The sequence below is a fragment of the Panthera onca genome, chromosome Y (assembly GCF_046562875.1).
Source record: "Panthera onca isolate mPanOnc1 chromosome Y, mPanOnc1 haplotype 2, whole genome shotgun sequence".
NCBI lineage: Eukaryota > Metazoa > Chordata > Mammalia > Carnivora > Felidae > Panthera > Panthera onca.
The window spans coordinates 29,159,899-29,178,700 of record NC_138358.1 but is presented as its reverse complement, the minus strand read 5'-3'; the positions used below and the strand labels follow the sequence as shown (position 1 = coordinate 29,178,700).

Here is an 18,802-nt window from a genome sequence, read left to right as displayed (position 1 = left end):
GAACTTAGATTTTTCTTTTCCTGGATTAAGTCCAGAGAGGGGGTGGAGGTATGCTGGAGAGAAACTAGGTATTGAGAAATCACAGTGCTCTGGACAGTAATCTGTGCAATGTTGTTAACATGTGTGCTTGCTTGCTCGAAAAAAAAAAAAAAAAAAATTGCCAGAGACACAATTACCCAATGCAGGAAGTCAAGGAAGAGCCATAAGCCATGAGTAAGTGTGGTTCCCATGGGCCCCGTGCCAACTCGTGTTACTGGGAGTATGTGGGCAAGAATTTCGCGGGCTCCAGTGGGTGCCGGCTGGTCTGGAGAGAAGTGTCTCCAACTGAGCTCAGTGCTGGAGAGCATCCTGAGCTAGACAGGGTGTTCTGTGATTGCAGGAAGACGGACGGACGGATGGATGGATGGATGGATGGATGGATGAGTGAATGGATGTGTGGATGGATGGATGGATGGGGGATGGATGGATGGATGGATGCATGGATAGGGGGATGGATAGGGGATGGATGGATGGTACATGGTGGATGGATGGCCACCCAGGGATAGGGAAATGCATTTCCCCCTAGCCAGCCACTGGCGGGAGCTGCTTGTGTACCTGCTGACCTACAGGGCAGGCAATGGCCCCGGGCTGCATGGACAGCATCTCCGGGGGCCTCTGAGACTGGATGCAGATCCAGCCAAAGTGAAAGTCTGTTCAAGGACTACCACCCAACTGCCCCCACATGGCCAAGCCCCAGCATCCTCCCCCTGATGTGTTGGGAGGCCCTCCACTGACCGACTCCTTCCAAGGGTCCAGCTTCGTATGTTATAAAACTAATACGGTGTTGCTTTCTTATCTGATTCAACACACACAAGATTAACGCATAAAGTGTGTGTGTGTGTGTGTGTGTTTCTGAGTGTGTGTGTGTGTCTGGCTCAGACCAGTTTCCTCCACCACCCACCCTACAGACACATTCAGTCATCGCGGAGACCACAAACACTATGAATCAGTTCCCACTTGGAGTACCCATCAGCTTTGAGGGCAGGGGTGAGCCTGCTCTCGGAAGTGATCGCACCATCCTGGGTGATTTGGAATCATTGCCTCGCCCATCCCAACACCCTGGGCGGCCTCCCCTCCAGCACAGAGGAGCTGACCAAGTGCTGTCCCCCGAACGCTCTGGCTTTCCACATCCACACCCGAATCTCAACATACAGAAGACATGTGCAGAGAAGACAGACACAGAATGACAACAAGGTCCCCAAGTCACAAGGATGCAACCGACCAGCACATTCCAACGCGTCCGCAGGAGCTGCCTACACAGAGCAATGCAACCACGGGTGAAACGTTTGCTGTCCTTCGTCACTCTCCAGTGGCGACCAGAAATCCCCAAAGGAAACGCACAGGAGGGAGAGACATCCCCCAGCCCCGAGTCACCTCCACCTCCCGCATCCCCGATCCCATGCCCGGGTCTGCAGCTCAGCCACAAACACCAACTCGGACCAAGGCAGAGAGCCGTTGGGCTACGAGAAGTACCTTTGTCATTCGACGTCTCCTCTTTTAGTCTCCGCACAACGTCTTGGGCTTTGCTGTCATTGTTTCCGGCTAAAAGGAAAAGAGAAGATATAAGCAGTGGGAAGGCTGTTCAGGTGCAACCGAGCACGAGATAATATTGTTTTGAGACGCAAAACTCAGCCCTGGGGTGGGCTCTTTATGGCTTCTCTTCTTGCCCTGGTGCCGAATGGGCTTGTGGATCCCTTCCCGCCAAGTCAACCTACCAACTGAGGAAGCCTCTCCTTCACCCTGGATGGACAAGGTGCACGCGTTTGTTTGACATCTTCCTTAATGGTGATTACAGGGGCGTGGGGTGCCTGGTGGTTCAACGCACGCCGTCAGGGGTTGGGGGCAAGCCAAGAATCACGTAGGCATAGAAATGTTGACGGGAAGGACAGAGCAGAAATCAGAAATACAACTTTCGAAGAAACTTTTTTTTTTTTTGCCGGGGTGGTCAAGGGGGTGGGCGGGGAGAGCCAGGGAGAGGAGGGGAGAGAGAGAGAGAGAGAGAGAGAGAGAGAGAGAGAGAGAGAAAATCCCAAGCAGGCTCCGTGGTCAGTGCAGAGCCCAACTTGGCGGTCCAACTCATGAACTGCGAGATGACCTAGAGCCGAAATCAAGAGTCAGATGCTCAAACGACTGAGCCACCCCAGCGGCCGTCCACTCATTGGTGGTGTGATCTGTAAAACTGATCACGGGATGTGCCCGCTACGTACGTGGGATTTCCCATTTCCTTATTGGTGACCCCGTGAAAACTCGGCAGGTGTGGTTTTCCCGAACGTGAGTGTAGAAGGGCTGCGGCATGTATTTTGTGTGTGAGGGGTGTCATGGCTGAAATACGGACGACACGGGGCCACGGCCAGCTCATCCGTGGGCCATACCACTCTTAATCTCAGGGTTGTGAGTTCAAGTCCCTGGGAGAGCCTACTTAAAAAATAATTGAGGGGCACCTGGGTGGCTCAGTCGGTTGAGCATGCAACTTCGGCTCAGGTCATGATCTCACAGCTGGTGGGTTCGAGCCCCACAATGGGCTCTGTGCTGACAGCTCGGAGACTGAAGCCTGCTTCGGATTCTGTGTCTCCCTCTCTCTCTGCCTCTCCCCTGCTCACACTCTGTCTCTCTCTCTCTCTCTCTCAAAAATAAATGTAAAGAAACAAATTTTTTTTAAAAAGACTGTAGAACAAAATAAATAAAATAAAAAATAACAAAATGAAGTAAAATAAAATTAAATGAAGTTAAATTAAATTAAATTAAAATTAAATAGGGACGCCTGGGTGGCTCAGTCGGTTAAGCAGCTGACTTCGGCTGGGGTCATGATCTCACGGTTCGTGGGTTCGAGCCCCACGTCAGGCTCTGTGCTTGCAGCTCGGAGCCTGGAGCCTGCTTCGGATTCTGTGTCTCCCTCTCTCTCTGCCTCTCCCCTGCTCACCCTCTGTCTCTCTCTCTCTCTCAAAAATAAATAAATGTTAAGAAAACTAAAAACAAATTAAAAATGAAAAACAAAACAATTTTTTTAATTACAGACTATGAAATTTGGGATTAAAATAGTGAATAAGGTTTCTTCACTGTCTTCCTAAGTAAATGTGCACTGACAGTTGCAGGCTGGGGTACTACTATTTTCCGAATGTCCCTAAGCACAGAGTCCTGCTATTAAGGGGTGCCTGGCGGGGCTGCTGTTGTGGGGGAGACGCTCGGGAGACCCTGCCTGCCCACACACCAGTGCTCACAAGCAACTGGACTGGAGACAGATTTTCAGCTCCTTGGAGGGATGAGCTAACCCAGAAAGTCCCTGCAGGGGTGAGTCATGGGAGCGCTTCCACAGAAGGGGATTAGACCTGGCATCTGAGGACCACAGGTGTGGGCGTGAAGCTTCTAGAGCCTTGAGCACGGCCAGGTGGCCCGGGTCCAGCATGTCCCAAGGGAGGGGGCTGGCTCCTACCACCTTCTCACCCGGGTCCCGCCCCTGCCGGCTGGGTGTGCTCTGGGCTAGAACCATCTTGAAAATCGCAATGAGAATAGATTACCAAGCCATCATTTTCAGAGGCATTTCTGCGTGCTGTTTGCACACATGCGTGCAGGAGCTCACTTGTGAAATCCCATGCAATTTTTAAATATTAAATAGCCACCTGCTGCTGGGCCCAAGCGTCTGGCATTTGCCATCTTGGCATCAAGGGGTGGTCCAGTGGAAGCTCGCAGGAAGTGGGATAGAACCTCTACGTTCCCGAAAAAGACAGAAAGGGCCAGAGAAAGGAGGGCCGTCGACCAGCAGGGGGAACTGGTCATGACTGGTCGTGCCTCGCTTTCTCAGGCACGTTTTTGGTAAAGGTCTTTCCTACGTTTACTGAGCACACATTGCAAAACAGATAGAATTCGACCAGGATGCTACTGGGCACAGACACAGTGGGTCTGCCGTCTACAAGTCTTTCCTCTGGAGGGCTAAGTTTTCCACGTGCCACGCGTCCCACAGACGTCCTACCCATAACGTCGACAAGGCACTGAGTCACTTCTCTCTCTTTGGACGGCATCCTATCCACTGGATTTCGAGAGTCTACAAGACGCAATGTAACTTCCATCTGTTTGTGTGGGGTTTTTGTAAGATGCTGAGCCTAAACCAAGGTCAGCAGACTATGAGCCTAGGGCCAAATCTGAAGGTCCCCTTGTTGTAAAAAGGAAAAAAAAAAAAAAAAAAAACAGCTATGTCTGTAGCTTTAAATACTGGCAGTGACCACTTTGTTGCTATGAAGGCGGAACTGATCGGGAGAAACACACCTACGGAAATATTTGTTATCTGGCCCATCACAGAAAGAATATTTACTGGCCCTTGGTCTCCGCCTTAGATGGCTGGTCATGAAGACTTAGGAACAAACATCTTCCGCCAAAATAGTGTTCTGAAACAATAATAACTAAGATATTGTGAGCAGGGGAGAAACTAATTAATGGATGTACAGCAATATTAACGTGCTTGACTTAAACCCAAGTTCTGTTTTCAGTTTTTTAGTAAGTAATTGATTATTCTCTAAACATGAGCAGACGCAGGATTAGCAAATTTGAAATTTCTGAATATACACGTCTTCTTTTTTACTTAATACGACATTTGTGTTAAAGTGTCCGATGACGGTATTTCATTAAGTGGCCTTGTATCCAACTGTCACACAAAATGACAAATTGCCACTCTCGGAATGCAGGCAATTACGCCCTGAAAGACTCGGGAAGCAGGGAAGATTCCACACTCGATCGGACTGACGGAGAGGGTCACACTGTGACCCATGGTGAAGGTGTAAACGCAGACATCAGAAGCTCTGTGGAAAAGAGCACAGGTGGAGCTTACTCTGCTTTGCTCAAGAAAATGAGAACTTTGCTGCCAGCAGGGATGTTCCTGGTGCTCAGCAAACATCACCTAAATGAGGAGGTGGTAACAATCAGGGTTCCAGTCCTTGCATGCATGGGTGCCACATGCTTGCTCACATGCTGTCACTGCATTGTGTCTGTATGACATACTGCTCACTCAACTAGAGTTCAGCATGACCTACACCAATGTGACCTCCCCATAAAGTAACCCAACTCCACCTCATCAGGACCCAACCCAAGGAAGGTCATCATGACATAACCCAAGGAGACCTCATCATCACCCAACCCAACTAGACCTCATCATGACGTAACCCATACAGACTTCATCATGATATAAGTCAACTAGACCTCATCATCACCTAACCAACTAGACCTCATCATGACATAACCCATCTAGACTTCATCATGATATAAGTCAACTAAGCCTCATCATGATATAAGTCAACTAGACCTCATCATCACCTAACCAACTAGACCTCATCATGACATAACCCATCTAGACTTCATCATGATATAAGTCAACTAAACCTCATCATGATATAAGTCAACTAGACCTCATCATCACCTAACCAAGTAGACCTCATCATGACATAACCCATCTAGACTTCATCATGATATAAGTCAACTAAACCTCAACATGATATAACCCAAGCAGACCTCAGCATGATATAAGTCAACTAGACCTCATCATCACTTAACCCAACTAGACTTCATCATGACCCAACCCAACTAGACCTCATGATCTCCTAATCAACTAGATGTCATCATGACCTAAACCACCACACTGCAACAAACAGCACAGGAATGGAATGATTTTTGTTCGCATTGCAACATTGCCCAGTTTCATAAGTAATTAAGAAGATGAAACAGACAAGTGCACTGGAGAAGTCACAAGGGCAGAGATAACGAGGGCTGGATGACAGCCTCTGTCTTTTCTCAGACCAGACGTTCCCTCCCTGTCCTGCTCCACCAGCTTCCTTCTGCCACTAGCCTAAATTCAGCAGTCCCTCAGAGGGCACCTATTTCTCCTTGTGTTCAAGAGCTGATGTCACTTTGATCAAGTCATTCCACATAGTGGCAGAAATCCCAGATACAGCAGGAGTCTCCTAGAGGACCCAGTCTGTCTGCTCACATGCCCTGTCCCCTGATGTGCTCAGGTCCCAGGGAGACATAAACACATCACAGAGGTGCTAAAACTGAAGAAGATGTCTAGAAATGCACACTCAGACAGGCCCTCTCTCCTGTAAGACCCCCACATCTGCAAACAACCCCTCTTCATCTGCGAGGGAAGATGCAGACATTGGTAAAGACAGCCCGTGCAAGGACTTGTCAAAAACTGTTCAAACATTTCCCCATCTATGCAGACAACGGGCACTTGGACGCATCCCTGAAGGAAAAACAACACTCTGACGAGGAAAGAAAACGGTGAGGTAGACCAAGAAGTAATCCACCCGCCCCAAAGCCTGAGAAATATGTTCCGTTCAACAGACCCGATTGTGCATGACAGGGAGATGCCTACGTGGGTCCGTGAGGAAGGAATCACTGTAAGAAACCATAGGTTTTCAAAAAGTGAAATGTGGGAAAGGCCATGTGACACACACACACACAATTTTAAACTGCGGAGTCATGTTTTGCAAAAGCGTAAGAAAAGATTCACATGTAGGAGTATGAGTCTGTTTGGTTACGGGACCGAAGGAATCCCTGAGTATACCCACGTGGGTCAAAGAAAACAGAAGGCCACGCTGGCTGGACCTCGGGTTCCCCATGTGGGTCAAGAGCCCCCCACCCCAGACATCCTCCATGGAACTCAGGACTGTGAGTTTCAACATCAACAATCACCCATATCATGGTGGCCAACCCCTAAGAATGTGGACAAGACACAGAAGTCTGGGCAGGGTCTATGACCTGGCCACCGCCAGAAACCAGATACACTTTCAGAACAGGGTTCACGTGTTGAAGCTGGCTCAAAATAAAGCTTCAGATCCTCACAGGGGCCAATCGTAGGTGTCGCTGAACCCTCCAGGAGCTCACTTAATGCATGCCATTACGTGATGAGTTTGTGTTCTTACATATCTTTATATCTGTACCTCAGTATCCTTTGGTTTATAATATTAATGGATTTTCGTGGATTAATGGATTTTCGTAATGGATTCATATTTTTCATATTAATGCATTTAAGCAGAACTGGATGCCAACAGTGTCCAAGGACTGGGAAAGGGGAAACGTGACTGTGTCCTGAGCTCAGAAGAGCCAGGAAGGAACAAAACACATTCATGTGGAAATACCCAGCCTCGACTAGACCTTCTGATCCAAAACCACCCTTCGACAGATGGTAGCGGGCAAAACATACAGGAAAAAATGGGAGAAAGGAAGAAAGAAATCACTAATGGCTCAGTAAACGACCATGCGTAGTGTTATTTGGAAAGTCTCAAGTGGAAAGCAACCCTTAACAGCTAAAACGAGACGTGTAATACGATTTATATATAAACAGACACCATAAAAGGGAGTAATTAAATGCAGATGATGTCAGTATGGGACGTAGTTAGTGGGACACCTGGGTCAGCAGTTAAACATCTGACTCTTGATTGTGGCTCAGGTCATGATCTCGCGGTTGTGACCTCGAGCCCCATGTCAGGGTCCGTGCCTGCTTAAGATTCTCTCTCTCTCTCTGTCTCTCCCTCTGCCCGTCCCCTGCTGGCATAGGCACTCTCTTTCTCTCTCAAAAAAAAAAAAAAAAAAGAGAACATAATTAGCATTGAGTGCTTGTTTTTTTTTTTTTTTTTTTCCCCAAAGCTGATGTGCACATAGCGTTTTTGCCAGCTGATTACAAATTCTACCCCCAGTTCCCTGGAACAATTAAACAAAAGCAAAATGGGTCCTTGGAACTCTCTCTTTTTCCAGGCAAGGAAAATCCCTTCATTTTCAAAGAGGAGTTAGAAGCCGGGATAAGGAACAGAGAGAGTTTGGAATAGGAGAAGGGAAAATACAGTGTCTATAGGATCTGGCAGCAGAGGAAGCCAGCGTTGTGAACACAGGCTGAGAGTCTGGTACGGACTACGTTGTGTCTTCCCCAGGCTCATACGCTGAAGCCCTGAGCCCTAGGTCCTCAGAATGTGGTTGTGTTTGGGGGTGGGTCTTTAAAGAGGGGATTAAGGTAACATGAGGTCACTAAGGTGGGTCCTAATGCAGTAGGACTGGGGATGCAAAGAGGACACGCGTAGGTGTTTTGCGCAAAGGACCGTCGCACCCACGAGCAAATGACTGTCTGCATGCAGACACGCGTGAGCTTCTGGCTCCCTGACATTAGCCAAAAATGCAATCGTCACCTATGATCACGTGCATGCCGAGCCTCGCCAGCTGCCTCGCCGTGGCATAGCCGATGCCGTCCGTGCCTCCGGTCACTATGGCCACACGGTCGGGTTGTGGGGGAAAAACTGCAGGGGAAACAGAACCAGAGACAAAAACATCAACGTGAGGCTGACAGGCAGAGCGCACGTGCATCAGAACCCCGCCACGGGAGAACGTGGACAGGCCAGGAGAGGCGTGGTGCGGTGCGTGTGGTTTGGTTCCTCGTGGGTTCCCCGCAGGCTCGGAACCGTGGCGGGGGGGGGGGGGGAGCAGTCATGAGCGATTACAGCCTGGGGAGAGACACCTGTAACGTCTCCCTTGACCCCAGGGAGGCTGTGGCAGGAACCGACTGGAATAGCAGCACAGCGACAGGCAGGAAGGTCCTGAGCAGACGCGGGTGTCGTGTTCACAACCGCGGACGGGAGTCCAGGGCAAACGTTCCCAGGCAACACCAGGCAGGGAGTATTTGGGTCGGAAGTGTAGGCTTTACTGTTGCCCAAGGACGGAGAAGGGCAGCAGATTGGGGGGTGACTGCTTGCCAGTGAAAAAGAAGTTTCCTGATCACACTGCCCAAGAGGAGGGGGCACGCCACGCCGCGGGGCCCCACGGGGAAGCAGCAGGTGGGTCAGGACGCGGACAGACTAGGAAACGTGGACTCGAGCCTTTATCGTGCAAAGAAATGGGTGAGGTAATCAGGCTAAGCTGGTTTCGCTTGGGCTAGTGTGGGTGATTTCAGCGCTCTCCAGGTGGTAGGGGCTGTCCTAGTTGTGGGTCCCTGGCCCTGCACTGACTGGGGGGATAATGTGGATCGTGGCCCAGAGTGGGGTCTTGGAGGCAGTGGGGTGAGGGCTGTGGACGGGTTGGTTTGCATTTGAAAAGCGTGCTCCTCCTCCAGGAACTGGCCAGCGAGGAGAGCTTCAGCGTACGAAAAAGGTGACCAAGATGAACGTTTTAATAAATGGTGTTGGGTCACCTAAATAGACACTGGGGCAAAAAAAGAAAAGTTAGACCCAAACCCATATGGTTTTCCCATACCACATCAAACAACCAAGAAGAAGAAGTCACACAATGAAGATATTACAAAAAAAAGCATAAATACATTTATCTTTAATCTCAGAGTACAAAAAGCCATCCCTAATTATAAGTCAAACATGGGAAAAATTAAGTAAACAAATTTCACTGGTGGAAAAAAAAAAGACACCAAAAGCAAAGTTGGAAAAAAAAATGATAAACTGGAAAAAAAAAAAATTGCAATCCTATCACATGCAAAGAGGTATTTTCTTGTTTGTAAGAGTTGTTAAAAATCAAGGAAAAAAACAGTCCATAACGAAAAAGGGGCAAAGATCACCGTGTATATGAAAACATACGGCATGGTCTTTATAACGGCCTTTGGGTTTGTACCGAATAAGAAAAATACTTGTGAAAAGCCCCTGAGGTACCATCCGAGTAGCAAAAGTGCATCCACTTGGATGGCACACGTGCCTGGCATTGTGGGTAGGAATTTGAAAGGGGACGGTCCCGATGTGGGTGGGGGCACTGACCAATACATTGTGCAACACGAAAGGCATTCATCGTGTGGTCCCGCAAAATCACTTCTAAAAAATCTCCCTTGGAGATACAGCACACGCTTCCAAGGTGAAGCCAAGGATCGTCACCGCAGCCTGCGTCCCCGTGCGTAGGGATGTACAGCCTGCCCCACGTCCACACCTTGGGGTCTCCCCGCCCACCTTCCCCGCCCACCTGCGATCACACAGGGAACCAACAGTCAGCAGCCCTGCAAGCGTGGCCCAAGTGCAGGTGAAGAATTGCACCTGCTGGGCAAGGACCAGCTTTGATCCCCGTGTTAGGAGATCCTTCCAGGAATCCACTTTCCTTCCACGGGCACGTGCCGCCACGGTCGGGCATTCTCGTCCCTAAAATGGAGAACTAAGCCTACAAAGGAAAGCCTGAGCAGGCCAACTGGATATCTTCCCCGCCCTACGGACGTTGAAACATTTGAAAACACAGTCTCCACCAGGAAGAGTGTGTCTGGCTGGGGCAACTTCTCTAAAGGACCTCACTCCGTGCGACTCCTTCAGGCTACACAGCAGGCTCCACTCAACAACCGGGAGCCCTCCCCTCAGGGGGGTTTAGGTCCCAGCAGGATGCACGCTCTTTTTAACCGGGCTGTTCTCGTGGGCTACGGATGGGAGGACAGCAGGATCGCAGAGAGGTTCTGCAGGGAAAATGCGTGAGCGATGGTCCAGTCCCACGTTCCTTTTACAGGTGACAGAGGTGAGGACCCAAGGTCCAAGAGAGGAGGGGAGCCTGGTGTCCCAACGCGGGGACACGCACACCCTTGTATTTACCCGGACAGGACGTCTCGCAGCGCTCAGGGTCACCAGCAAAAGGCAGACGGCAAGGTCTTTGTAAGCAGTCCTAACCTTTCATCCCAAAGCGAGATTGACGGGCAGTGCTTAACGCTTAAATCATAACAGACGAGGCCCCCAGACCCTCCCCATTTACACACACTTCCTGCCCAGAAATGGCTACGCCATGCTGCTTACGGAGAAAAAACCAGAAAGCAGGATATATATCCGTATATAATATATACACACATGAAATGTGTATGGTAAGTCGGGGTCCCCCAGGTGGCTCAGTCGGTTAAGCATCCAACTTCGGCTCAGGTCATGATCTCACGGTTCATGAGTTCAACCCCTGCATCAGGCTCTGTGCTGACAGCTTGGAGCCTGGAGCCTGATTCTGTGTTTCCACCTCTCTCTGCCCCTCCCCTGCTCTCACTCTGTCTGTCTCTCCTTCAGGAATAACCATGAAGAAACATTATTTAAGCTAAAATACAAAGGGAATATTTTTTTTAAGTGGAAAAAAAAATAAAAACAAAAACAGAGCTCCCAAGGGTCACGGCCAATATGAAACAGTCTAGTAGGCATGTGAGTGGAATCGGAGGAAGAGAGAGAAGTATTTTAAGAAATGAAGAATGATTCCGAACCTGTTTGGGATTCTCTGTGTCCCTCTCTCTCTGCCCCTCCCCCACTGGCTCTCAAAATAAATAAACTTAAAAAAAAAAAAAAAGAAAGAAAGAAACGGTGACTGAGAATTTCGCACGGGAGAGAGGTCGTAAGAATACCGACCTTGACTTAATTTCCTTCCTCGTGGCTTTGCGTGTTTCCGGAATGGACGTGAACATGAATTCCTTTTGTTCTGAAATCAATCATTTCCTGAGCGAGCACAGCATTAACCTTAACGTAGCTTAATCACACGCGTCCTGCCCACGCCCGTCTCCTGGTGGGAAGGATCCCTGTGCAATATGGACGCCATTCCCATTCCAGACTTTGTCTCAAACATATGGCGCCGGCGGTGGTCTTTGGGTTGACGATCCCATCAGAACAGCGATGACCAGCCCGACAGGGAAACACTAACGAGACAAATGCCCTGGTTCATAAAGACTCAAGGAGATGGGTTTACAGGGAAAACTCACCCCTGCTGTGTTGGGAGACAAGTTTCCAGGCTTCCACGGAAATACACGAACGAATCTTCACTTAACACCGGCTGTGATTTTTGAGATACCAGAATCCCCAAAAGCGTGATAGGAGGTACCAGGTGCCTCAAGGTCGTGAGTGTTGTTTCCGGATATAAAGTTACGATGCAAAACTTAATTTTGCAAGACATCTTTTTTTTTTTTTTTTAAGTTTATTTACTTATTTCACGAGAGCGTGAGCCAGGGAGGGGCACAGAGGGGGAGACAGAGAGAATCCCAAGCAGGCTGTCGGTGCAGAGCCTGACGTGGGGCTCGAACTCACGAGCCGGGAGATTGTGACCTGAGCGGAAGTCGGACGCTGAACCCACTGAGCCACCCTGGTGCCCTTACGCTGCAAGACATGTTTAAAAGTCTCCTTCTGTTACTACCTCTGCCCTTAGTGCGTAGTATGTGCTCTTTGGAAAAATAACACCTTCTATTTTCCCAACTTCAAAGTTAAAGACACAGATCCTGAGCTGTAAAGCTTCCCAGGATTAAGCCAAATGAACACAAACGATCTGAAACGATAAAAACTTCAGGCTCCATGTTCAAGGTGTGGAAATATAATTTATGGAAGTTGCTTATATGATGCATGTTAATAACGGGTGTGGAGGGGGTGGGGGGAGTAAATCAAATCCTCAACCTCAGTTCCAGAGATAGATCTGAACCACCTGGGAAGATTAAAAATCATCTGCATCTATGCCGATCGTAAGACCCCCCCCCCCCCCCCCCACGGAGCTCCAAGAGCAATTTCCGCCTTGAGCTTCCTGGCAGCCAAAGAGAAAAGGGCAGACATGCCAGAGACGGCTCTCCCACCACCTTTTCAATGGACGGGTGTTAAATCAGCACCACACGTCAAAGGCTTCCTCGCGTCTTCCATCGGGGGCATCTTTTGAAGACACAGAAGGAGTGATGGGAACAGTCTTCAAACAGAGGAACAGACAAGATTTTTGTCTCGTGGCACCGGGGATGCGTGTGTGAGCCCCAGGAAGGCTGCACGGAATGAGGGCGACAGTGCAACACTGAGAGGCGGCCCCCTGATGCGTCCCTGCGACCCACGACTGAGAGGGGGTCCCGGGGAGACTGAGCTCACTTCCACGGGCAGGGGGTGGGGGTGTGAGCTGCGTGTCGCAGGCAAGGACCAGCGAGCATCCTTGAGGCAGAAGGGACAGTGGAAAGCAGGTCCAGCAGGAGGAGCTTCTGAGGGAGCATTTGGAAAACCAGATTTGAGGGCCGCTTAGCCCAACGGGCGGGAGAGACGGACCCCACTGACTCCACAGGCTGCACCCCTGGGCACGCCCACCCTCCCCCAAGCCGCCCTCAGCAGCCGTCTCAACTGGCCACCTGCCAGCAGCTGCTCAGATTTACAGACACTGACTGATACACGCTTACACGCCCGTGCATCAAAATGCAGGTCTCACACGTTCTGTTCACGCGTTTTTGTGCCGATGCCAGGAAGGGTTTGCCCGCTGACGATCTTTTACCACAAGCCAAGCTCAAGGAGCCTTTTTCTTCTAGAAGAACAAAGGTCCTCATTGTGTTGAAATGAGGCCCCCCCACCGCCCCCGACCGTCACCAGAACGGGAAGGAAAACAGGTGCCTTCTCACGGAGGCTGCCACACAAAGCCAAGGGAAAAAAAAAAAAAAAAGGTTCATTTCAGGAAAACAGGAATGTGAAGGGGAAAGCGAGGGGCAGATATTGCTACACTCAGAGCAAGGAGGTTCGACCTGCAGTTTCCCACACACGCAAAAGTCTGAACAAGCCAGCGAGGCCCAACCCAAAGGAGGAAATGAGGAGGCACGCCCCATGGAAAGTGGGGGGAGGAGGTGCCCACAGAAAGGCACTGGATTTGAGGTCAAGGGACTCAGTTCCCCGAGTGCCCCCCGTGCCAAGGACGAGCCTAACGCCCTGGTTTCCAGCACAGATGCAGGCCGTGGGCCAACCCCCGCCGTGCCCAGAGAGCTGACTTCCAGAGCAAGAGGCTAACACCACCACACCCGAGATGGTCCAGGAGTCAGGCTGTGAAATCCCCACGCCCTGACCTTAGAGCCCCCGATCCCTCTGGCTGAGCCCCAAACAACGATATCACAGGCATGAGCATCACGGCTTTCAGGATAGCTGATTTTATGTGTCTATTAGATATGGGGTCAAACAGCATTCTGGGTGTTTCTGTGAATTTGTTTGTTTGTTTGTTTGTTTGTTTTGGATAACATTAACACAGAAATCAGTAGAGTGTGAGAAAAGCAAATTTTCCTCCCTAATGTGGGTGGGCCTTTTCTAAGCAGTTAACGGCATTAATGTAACAGACTGACATTCTCTGAGCAAGACGCCATTCCCCCAGGAGATACTCTTCAGATTCAAACTGTAAATCTGCCCTGGGTTTCCAGCCTACTGGCCCACCCTGCAGATTTTGGATTTAGCTGCCTCTATCACTCCATGAGCCAATTCCTTAAGATGATAAGAAATACATATGTAGAGAGAGACAGATGATGGATGGATGGATGGATGGATGGGTGGATGGATAGATAGATAGACACATTAGGTAGATATACACATATGATGGATGGATGGATGGATGGATGGATGGATGGATGGATACGTAGATACATAGATGATAGATTGGATGGATGGATGGATGGATGGACAGATAGATGATAGATAGATAGATACATAGATACATAGATACATAGATAGACAGATAGATTTGATGGATGGATGGATAGATAGATAGATAGATAGATAGATAGATAGATAGACTGATTTGGTGCATGGATAAATAGATGATAGAGAGATAGATAGATAGATAGATAGATAGATAGATAGATAGATAGAATTGATAGGTAGTTAGGTAGACACATAGGTACATAGATAACGGATGGATGGACAGACGGATGGATGTTTAAATACATATATGTAGGGGTGCCTGGGTGGCTCAGTCGGTGAAGCGGCCGACTTCGGCTCAGGTCATGATCTCGCGGTCCGTGAGTTCGAGCCCCGCGTCAGGCTCTGTGCTGACCGCTCAGAGCCTGAAGCCTGTTTCAGATTCTGTGTCTCCTCCTCTCTCTCTGACCCTCCCCCATTCATGTTCTGTCTCTCTATGTCTCAAAAATAAATAAACATTAAAAAAAATTTTTTTAAATGAATAAATACATATATGTATTGAATTTCGATACACGACCAATTTCAGCATAAGTATATCCCGCAGAATATTCTGCGGCCTGGCCGACTGCATTCACACATCGCACACATATCTCTTTAGCAGACAGCGGTCCAGCCACATCCTTGCTATTGTGTCCAGAGCACACGGTCTCATCTTGGGCAACGTGGACAAGGTCAGAGCTCTCCCCAAGCTTCAAGTTCTGGCCCCACGGAGCTTCACTACCGCCTACGGGAGTGTGCCTCAGGTGTCGCATTCTCCTGTAAGCAGCGAGCAGCCAGCCCACACCGAGCAGACTTTGCTCAGAAATCTACTCCACGAAACGTCCAAGTCCCCCACGGGTGAGGTCTACCTTCCGCCCAACACTAGCACACAACTCAGCCAAGGCCTCCCTCACTCGATTGCAAAGACCACCTTGCCTCCACAGTGTCCGAGAACCTGTTCCCAGTTCCTGCCTGAGACCTCACCAGACACACCTGCCACGTTCCCAAGCTCACCTTCATTCTGTACAAGATGATGCCTGTCTATCTACGTCTAGGGCAACAGAAGGTCTCCCCAAAGATGTCCCACTGACCTGGGGGCTTCAACAACACACATCTGATGTCTCCCAGTCCTGGAGGCTGGGAGTCTGAGATCTAGGTGGGGCCAACCCTGGGAGGCTGAGATCCAGGCAGGGCTGAGGCCGGTAGTCTGAGATCCAGGCAAGGCCGAGGCTGGGAGGCTGAGATCCAGGCGGGACTGAAGCGGGGAGTCTGAGGTCCAGGTGGGGCTGAGTCTGGGGGTCTGAGGTCCAGGCAGGGCTGAGGCTGGGACTCTGAGATCCAGGCAGGACCAGAGGCTGGGAGTCTGAGATCCAGGCAGGGCTGAGGCTAGGAGTCTGAGATCCAGGCAGGGCTGAGTATGGGGGTCTGAGGTCCAGGCAGGGCTGGATTTGAGAGTCTGAGATCCAGGAGGGGTGAGGCTGGGAGTCTGAGATCCAGGCAGGATGGAGGCTGGGGGTCTGAGGTCCAGGAGACATGAGGCTGGGGGTCTGAGGTCCAGGCAGGGTGGAGGCTGGGAGGCTGAGATCCAGGCAGGGCTGAGGCTGGGAGTTTGAGGTCCAGGCAGGGGCGAGGCTGGAGGGTCTGAGGTCCAGAAGGGGTGAGGCTGGGGGTCTGAGGTCCAGGAGGGGTGAGGCTGGGGGTCTGAGGTCCAGGCAGGGCTGAGGCTGGGACTCTGAGATCCAGGCAGGACCAGAGGCTGGGAGTCTGAGATCCAGGCAGGGCTGAGGCTAGGAGTCTGAGATCCAGGCAGGGCTGAGTATGGGGGTCTGAGGTCCAGGCAGGGCTGGATTTGAGAGTCTGAGATCCAGGAGGGGTGAGGCTGGGAGTCTGAGATCCAGGCAGGATGGAGGCTGGGGGTCTGAGGTCCAGGAGACATGAGGCTGGGGGTCTGAGGTCCAGGCAGGGGTGAGGCTGGGAGGCTGAGATCCAGGCAGGGCTGAGGCTGGGGGTTTGAGGTCCAGGCAGGGGCGAGGCTGGAGGGTCTGAGGTCCAGGGAGGGTGCAGGCTGGGGGTCTGAGGTCCAGAAGGGGTGAGGCTGGGGGGTCTGAGGTCCAGGAGGGGTGAGGCTGGGGGTCTGAGGTCCAGGAGGGGTGAGGCTGGGGGTCTGAGGTCCAGGCAGGGTGGAGGCTGGGGGTCTGTGGTCCAGGCAGGGCCGAGGCCGGGGGTCTGTGGTCCAGGCAGGGGTGAGGCTGGGAGGCTGAGATCCAGGCAGGGCTGAGGCTGGGGGTCTGAGGTCCAGGCAGGGTGGAAGCTGGAGGTCTGAGGTCCAGGCAGGGTGGAGGCTGGGGGTCTGAGGTCCAGGCAGGGGTGAGGCTGGGAGGCTGAGATCCAGGCAGGGCTGAGGCTGGGGGTTTGAGGTCCAGGCAGGGGTGAGGCTGGGGGGTCTGAGGTCCAGGCAGGGTGGAGGCTGGGGGTCTGAGGTCCAGAAGGGGTGAGGCTGGGGGGTCTGAGGTCCAGGAGGGGTGAGGCTGGGGGTCTGAGGTCCAGGAAGGGTGAGGCTGGGGGGGTCTGAGGTCCAGGCAGGGTTGAGGCTGGGGGTCTGCAGGAGGGGCTGAGCTTGGGGGTCTGAGGTCCAGGAGGGGTGAGGTTGGGGGTCTGAGTTCCAGGCAGGGCTGAGGCTGGGGGTCTGAGGTCCAGGCAGGGTGGAAGCTGGAGGTCTGAGGTCCAGGCAGGGCCAAGGCTGGGGGGTCTGTGGTCCAGGCAAGGGTGAGGCTGGGAGGCTGAGATCCAGGCAGGGCTGAGGTTGGGGGTCTGAGGTCCAGGCAGGGTGGAGGCTGGGGGGTCTGAGGTCCAGGCAGGGGTGAGGCTGGGAGGCTGAGATCCAGGCAGGGCTGAGGCTGGGGGTCTGAGGTCCAGGCAGGGTGGAAGCTGGAGGTCTGAGGTCCAGGCAGGGTGGAGGCTGGGGGTCTGAGGTCCAGGCAGGGTGAGGCTGGGAGGCTGAGATCCAGGCAGGGCTGAGGCTGGGGGTATGAGGTGCAGTAGAGGTGATTCTGGGGGTCTGAGGTCCAGGCAGGGTGGCGCCTGGGGGTCTGAGGTCCAGGCAGGGTAGGGGCTGGGGGTCTGAGGTCCAGGAGAGGTGAAGCTGGGAGGCTGAGGTCCAGGCCCCGCCGAGGCTGGTTTGTCCCGAGGCCTCTCCTCTGGGTGCACAGACGCCGTCTTCCCCCGGGTCCCCAGGTGGTCGTCCCTCCCTACGTGTCTGTGTCCTGATCTCCTCTCCTCGTAAGGACCGCAGCCCTAGTGACCGCATCCTACCTGACCATCTGCAGAGACCCCACTTCCAAAGACGACCCCCTGGCAGGTACCAGGGGCTAAGACCTCAGGGTGTCTCTGGTGGTGCGGGGGGAGCCCAATTCAAACCGTCGTGACCGGTGCGCACGCGTGCACAGGTCCGTGCGGGATGCGCATCCGTCCCGGGACGCGGCAGCCTGGCTGGAGGGGCTGAGCCGGGCCCCCTTCCCGCCCCGTTTCCTCCCCGACGGTGCTCGGGTCGACCCCACGTGCCTTGTGTCCTTCCCTGAAAAGCCGGTGCAAAGAGACGAAGGATGAATCCCCACACAGCAGCTCGTGTCCGGCGGGTAGCAGAGCGAGCGTGGCGCAGCCTGCGCTGTACCCGGGTCGCGGCCACGCAGCCGCCGTCCCGGGAGCTTGGGCGAGGCCGCCGGCGGGGGGCAGCACTCACCGCGGGTCTTAGCAGCTTCCCGGTGCACCTGCGAGCGGCTCCGGGTTAAAAAGTAACCAATCCCTCCAACGCCCGGGAGCTTGGCGAGGGCGTCACGTTCGCAGGCACCGCGAGAGGCAGGTCCCGTGCACCTCGCGGGTAGAGACCCGAGGGGCCCTCTTCTTTGTCTGGAACCTGAACGTGGGGGGGTCGACCTCGTGTCGGCGAGCGCCAGCGGCTGGGGAAGGGGTCACAGGATAGCTGTGCGCACACCCGGGTGTGCAGAAGTCCTGCAGGGAAAAGCGGGGTCACGGCGACCGCGTCCAGACACCGTTTAATTCTGTGGCACCGAAAGGGTCTCGGGAATGAAGGGAACGTGCTTTTGTGCGCAAAGACGTCTTGCAAAAGAACGTGAACATCGGGGCGCCTGGCGGGGGGCTCAGTCGGTTGGGCACTTGATTTCGGCTCAGGTTATGATCTCGCGGCGAGTGGGTTCGAGCCTCGTGGTAACAGCACAGAGTCTGCTTGGGATTCTCTCTGTGTGTCTGTGCTCTTCCTCTGCTCACCCTCTCTCTCCCTCTCTCCCTCTCTCTCTCTCTCCAAATAAATCCGTTCACTAATTAGCTAACTAAATATTTCTCTCTCTCTCTCCAAATAAATCAGTTCACTAAGTAACTAGTCTGGCCCTTATATTCCTGGG

At 52.3% G+C, this 18,802-nt stretch overlaps 1 protein-coding gene across 3 annotated transcripts in view; it reads right to left on the bottom strand.

Annotated features, from left to right (window-relative positions):
- The window catches only part of LOC145714930 (polyprenol dehydrogenase-like), a 203,029-nt gene that overhangs the window by 168,339 nt on the left and 15,888 nt on the right, over positions 1–18,802 (bottom strand). For all 3 annotated transcript variants that reach the window (XM_081794462.1, XM_081794464.1, XM_081794463.1), the window contains exons 2-3: positions 8,205–8,312; positions 1,513–1,581 (exon numbers count right to left, since the gene is read on the bottom strand). In XM_081794462.1, coding sequence (XP_081650588.1) covers positions 1,513–1,581; positions 8,205–8,312 — 177 coding nt within the window. The remainder of the gene's footprint in view (positions 1–1,512; positions 1,582–8,204; positions 8,313–18,802) is intronic.